At 31.6% G+C, this 6,199-nt stretch overlaps 1 protein-coding gene across 2 annotated transcripts; it reads right to left on the bottom strand.

The window, feature by feature from the left end:
* Window positions 1-641: 641 nt before the first annotated feature.
* Window positions 642-4,196, bottom strand: LOC115960545 (gluconokinase). Of its 2 annotated transcripts, none has more exons than XM_031079481.1 (5): window positions 3,756-4,196; window positions 2,029-2,242; window positions 1,826-1,868; window positions 1,290-1,369; window positions 642-1,204 (listed from the first exon to the last, which is right to left on the bottom strand). In XM_031079481.1, exons 2-5 carry the CDS (start codon window positions 2,045-2,047, stop codon window positions 768-770), a joined length of 579 nt encoding a protein of 192 aa, XP_030935341.1. In that variant the 5' UTR covers window positions 2,048-2,242; window positions 3,756-4,196; the 3' UTR covers window positions 642-767. The 2 variants fall into 2 exon arrangements, with proteins under 2 accessions (XP_030935341.1, XP_030935340.1); XM_031079480.1 differs by having other exon boundaries at window positions 2,029-2,165.
* Window positions 4,197-6,199: the final 2,003 nt, after the last annotated feature.

Below are 6,199 nucleotides of genomic sequence, written 5' to 3'. Positions count from 1 at the left end.
TTCAAGGCGTCTTCAAACTTCCAAATTGATTTTGAGGGACGACATTAGAGATATCGAGTTCTGAGCTCTTTATCAATATTTTAGATTCAATGTACTAGCTACTAGGACTTGTAGTACACTGTACAAGTAATGTAATTTTAATCTTACTTGTAGCGTAAGTAAAGTAATCTAATGGTTAGTCTACGGTTAGCCAATTTATCCACCAATTACATATATATGGACACCTAACTTGATTTCAAAACTCCATTTGATTGATGGGATAAAGAAATTAGAAGGAAACTAGAAGTTTACTTTCCGTTGTTCATTAATTGTCTTCTTGCAACAAATACATTTCACCAAGGGAAAGTTTAGCCTATTTTCCTTGGGTCAAACAATAACATGAAAACTAACCTACCTCTGTTTATATTTCCCTTCACTATTCTTGAATAAGATTTTCCCACAAAACTATCTTGTCATTTCACACAGCTAACATTCTGAGATTGCAAATGTCACATCCATATTATGAGAGAGAGACTGACAATTATAAAATTCAAAGGAGAGTAAAGAAAATAGTAAATTTTTTAAAATATGATTTTTAAGAATTTCTCCTAATGTATTAGGAGTTCAGGCTTAGTCCTACATCAGTTTCTTTCATACCAAACTTGACAGGGAATATAATCATCTTTTGTTCAGAATAATATAATGGTGAGAGTTTAATAAATTCCCAGAATTACTTTCTGAGATACTAAACATAGCTGAAGCACCAATTTAATTGCTGGATAAACTGGTTACAAATTCTTACTGTCCTGAACTACTTTTGACGAAAAAATCCAGGTGTATATGGTACTTACAATGGTCTGTGGATTTAGAGTAGCATCTACTTTAAATATTCCTTCAGATTCATCAATCTGAAGCGAGTCTAACTGAGATTGCAAAAGCTTAGCCGGCATGAAATGCTTTCCTTCTGCAGCTCTGTTCTCTAAACGAGCAGCAAGCACCTCTGCCTTAGCATCCAATAAAACAAACTTTACTTCACTGGCACAGCGTCCTAGTTCATAATTTGGGTCTGCAGATCTGAGAATATTTCTGTATTGCTTCTTGAGAGCAGAACACCCAAGAATCACAATTTTTCCATTAGCTAAGCTCTCTTGTAAGGCATCACGTAGTGTTTCAAGCCATGGAATCCGATCTTCATCTGAAAGAGGGATCCCTTTGTGCATCTTTTCTGTTAAGTTGAACATGTGAACATGCTGAAAAGTATAAAACAGATTATAGTTTTTATCCAATAGAAAATAAGTTTATATAAATACCTTTATTTGAAAGTGGATGATAATCATCGGCATCAAGAAAGCTGCAATTAGTAACTTTTGCCAGCATCTCACCTATGGTGCTGTTGAACCACACATTCAAATAAATGAATAAAAAGAGAAACTACAATATGAATATTAGGAATATCAAAGAGAAATGAAAAGAGCATAGGAAAGGAAAACTGGCGTGAAGTAGAAATTAGGGCTTACACCAGTACATTTGTGTGCAACTGAATTAATGGAATCAAAATGAATTCTTCAAAAATCTCTATTCAACCATCAAGAAAATTAATGATCTGAATTTATTAAGTAATGTTACTTGAAAACCAAAATGCATGTGATAAAAGTGATTTAACAGGGCCATTAGATCCTTGAAATGTGTAAGTTTGCTGTGCTTCTTAAGATGATTTTACAAGTACAAACCTTATAGAATTTCCTGGGATATCTAGATCTAGTCTTCATTTAAAATAAAAGCAATGATGATGTACAAAGGATTTTATTGTGAAATATATAGGTGCCAGATGAGGGTTAAGACTTACGATTTTCCAGCACCACTGACACCCATAATCACAACAGCTATTCCTATTAAAATAAATAGAAAAAACGATTAGAAAATCAATAGATAAAATCTACAAAGCAACATATCAAAGAAAGAAAAAGGAATGATGTTTGGTTTGGAGATAAAAATAGTGTTCACATTAAGCAGCAACCAATTAGGAAAAAGAATGTTGAGTAAAATTACCTTTGAGACTGGAATCCATATTTAGACCAAGAAGCAGATTATCTATGAAGCCTTATCTGCTAAAAAATTTTACACCTTTAAAAGTGAGAAGTGAGACCGATCCTTCCACTAAATAAGGCATGACGGATGCCCCTGCACTGTATTGCAATGAGAGGAATTATATAAAATTCAACTTCAGAATCATTTATTCTACAAGACAGCTCATGCTTTTATCCTATACACAAAAAACAAAGACGTGTTACGATCAAAATAAAATAAGGCAACAAATTAAATAGGATAATGCCAAGTATTACTATACAAATCAATCAAGTAGCTATCTATGTACATTCAAACCCAACAAAAATTTGAGCTATTAAGAGTGCTGTAACTGCTTAGTGACTCACTATGGTTCAGAGAACAGACCATGTACTGTCTGAAATTCTGCCAGCACAGGATCAGTGTGTTAGCTTAAGCCAAGATTTTTTTTTTTTTTTTTCAAAATCAAATAGCTACAAGTGCTGATGTTACTAATATTGCTAAAATGCCCATTCCCAGTAGCAGCCAAACTCAATCTACATCATTGATGCGAAAATTAGGCCAACTGCCATAAGTTTGATGGCAATAACTAATTTATGCACCAATAGTAATGATGTTTCTCAGGGAGATAATCTCTGTTATCAAGTCCCAGAAAAGAAAAGGCAAAGACGTTATCTGAAATTTCAGAGCTAAAATTTGCAATATGAAATGTGATTTTTCAAATGCTGCAGATGGGTCAGATAGCCATCAGACAAAGCAATTGTATTCTAGAATCTAAATTACTAATCCAGGGCATCAAAAGAAACAAAAATTAAAAAAACATTAGTTCGAGTCTGATTATATATCAATGTATACAAATATAATAAGGGTGAATCTGAGTTTAGCGTTTACAATTTTGGCTTTAACCTTAAGAAATAAGTATCAAATATTATAAATAGTTTTGTTGTCTTCATTCACATATATAGATAAGATTTGCACAATTCTTCAACCATATGAATATAGGTAATAGTAATACTAATATAATCAATCAGAACCCCCCACATTCAAGTGCAATCCAATGTAACACTAGTTTACTAGTTCATAATCAAGCACTGGCTACTTCAAAGTAATTAGGACATATTCAATTGCATTTGGATCCTGATTTAAACCATTGACAGCCCTCTTCATAAAATTATTTAGAGAAAAACATGGACACTGACTTTTCTCATTTTTCACATTTGCTTATCCATAAACACAACCATCTGATAAACCAACATTCAAGACATTTCAGATATTCATGTAGACTTCAGATTTTTAAAATTTCAAACAAGAACTTTCCAAAGCAGTATTACCAGCACCTGCTATATCAGACTATTAAACCACCAAGTTAACAATTCAAGTATACAATCCCAGAACCTGTAAATGTAATTCCTCACATATCAAAGGAGCATCATCAACCAACCAAATTTATAACTTAGAATAGAAACCACCCAATAAATCATAAAATTGAAGAAAAGAAAAAGTCGAAGACTATTACAAAGATTGAATTAGCACAACCCAATTGATCCTTCAGACATGCAATGGATTAAACACTATACAATGAAACATATTTCATGACATTCCATTATAAGTTGTCCTTTCGTGCCACTAATAATAATGTTACATAAAAAAGTACTAAATGGAATAACCAATAATAAAAAAAATAAAAATAAAATTGAGTTAATCATGCATACCTGAGCTGAACAATTAAAACAAAGATTGCCCCTCCAATTGAAACAATTAAAACGAATGAGCAAATACCCAGATCGGTAGGAAATTTAAAGAAGAAGGAGAGCAAATTTGAGTGATCAATTAAAAAGAAAGTAACCTTTGAGTATGAAGGAAATGGAAAGAGAGAGAGAGAGCAAAATTTCCAAGAATTGAAAGATTACTTTTTTTTGAGAAAGAAGGATTTGAAAGATTACTGATGAAAGCAATGGTAGTTGAATAATTGAATTAAACAATCTTATTAGCCTGAAACCGTATTTTTAACTTTTGCCCAACGTTGTTGACCAAATATTGTGGAAGGATGGTCTGACACGTCATGGAACAAAGTTTTTGGGCCAAAACGCAAAAATCTTGCGTTTTGAAATGGCAATCAATCACAGTTTAAGAGAGTGATTGGTAGAATAGTTCGAAAAATTTTTGTTTGGGGTTTTTAAAAAACCTGAGTAAATAAATGTGTAAAAATATATATAATGCTATTTAAAATATGAAAATGTGTGTTTGGACTCACTTATAGCCATAAAAAAGTTGAACCAAACTAACGCATGATACAAAAATATGCACGGGCACTGGCACGGCGGCCCCTTGATAGTTTTCATAGTTGCTTTTTTTTTTTTCTTTTTTTTTTTATGAACTGTTTTCATAGTTGCTTAATGTTTAATTTCAGCCACGTTATTCATTATCACTGTACACGTGTTGTCAGGGAAGTTTATACCAATTACCGAAGGTGCAATAAAGAGTGTATTATAATATTTTCCTATATGATATAAAAAAAATATTATACCTACAATATTGTCCTAATAAGTTTGGAAAAAAAAGTAATTCTATTGATAACAGTAGATTCAAATTAAAATCAATAATAACTTATTATCTAAGATTTATTATGAAGTGGTGTAAAGTATCACTTAGTTTATACCCTTTTCTCTCTCTTTTAAAGTGACCAATAATTTTGTGTCACTTGTTAGCTAAAAAAGTCACATTTGATTTGTTTCTTAAAACCATAAAATAATATATATATATATATATAATATATATATATAAAAAAAGAAAAAAAAGAAAAAAAAAAAGAGGTGATATTTGATTTGTGGCATTTCATAATCTCACTAGCGAGTTACTAAATCACATTCACTTGTTCCGGAGGACAAATTTCATTTTTCCTCTTTGGAAGACACTTAGGTTTGGACCGTTTGGTCCATACTATGATGTTGGAGACTTAGGTTATTTGGAATTGCTATTGCCGTTGAGTTCCTTCAAGAAAATTTATTGCTTATAATAAATTGGCTTGTGCCCTTCATGTTTGGCCGAAATTCCTACACAATACCAAATTTCCATCAAGTCTTTAAGGTTTAAATATCTCTAACGGTCTGTTTGAGATCCGATTATTTTGCTGAAAGTATTATAGATAAATGTAAAAGTTAACATTTTTTTTTTTTAGAAGGACGTAAAAGTTAACTGAAATAGTATAGTGAAACTCATGAATAGTACCAAAAAGTGCAATGGGACCCATAAATAATAGCAAAATAAGCTTAATAGTAAAATAAGTTAGTTTTTTAATTTGGAGCCAAATGCACACACTAAGGCAAAAAGTTTATCGAATTCATGTTATACAAAAATCATGTTTTCAGTTTTACATATTAATTAGCAGGGGTAGACCCATTAAGAAGGGTGGGGGTGGGGGGGGAGGTGGGGCATGGCCCCTCCAAACTTTTCCAATTTTATAAAATACTACTAAATTTTTCAAAAAATATATGGTTGGCCCCCTCAAACTTTTCAAATATTAGATTTTTATCCCTTAAATTTTTACCTAAAACTTTTAAAAGAAATATGGTTAGCTCCCTAAACTCTTCATTTTTCTTGTATGACACTATTAAATTGGTTCAATTCTATATTTGTTATTACTTTGCCCCCCATTCATAAAATTCTAGTTCCGCCCCTGTTAGTTAGGATATCAAACATCTAAACTTTTAAGGTTTGGATCTCTTTGAGGAAAAAATTCAATACTATTTATGTTATACAAAAATCGTGTCTTTGAAACATTAAATCAGTTCTACCTATCATGTTGGATATTTGACATTTGAACCCTTATAGGTTTAGATATATTTAATATAGGAATGCCTTCTTCAAATAATATTCATGTTATGCAGAAATTGCACAGACGGATGCAATTTAACTTGTTATAAAAAATAAAAAATTAATTTAAAAAAAATAATAAAAAAAAAGCCCTAAAGTAATCGTGACTCGTGAGTCGTAAAACCCAAATTGTATAGAGATATTATGGGTTGTAAAGCCCAAACAGCTAAACAAAGTAATTTCGCTCATAAAACCCAATCTTTGAAGTGAAGATGATATTAGGCTCACACATGTTTTGCATGATGGTGGAGATGTAAGCATAAAGATCAGCCCATGTAGATAA

Source organism: Quercus lobata, chromosome 9 (genome assembly GCF_001633185.2).
Source record: "Quercus lobata isolate SW786 chromosome 9, ValleyOak3.0 Primary Assembly, whole genome shotgun sequence".
Lineage (NCBI taxonomy): Eukaryota > Viridiplantae > Streptophyta > Magnoliopsida > Fagales > Fagaceae > Quercus > Quercus lobata.
The sequence above is the reverse complement of the archived record's forward strand: the minus strand, read 5'-3'. Positions and strand labels throughout refer to the sequence as shown.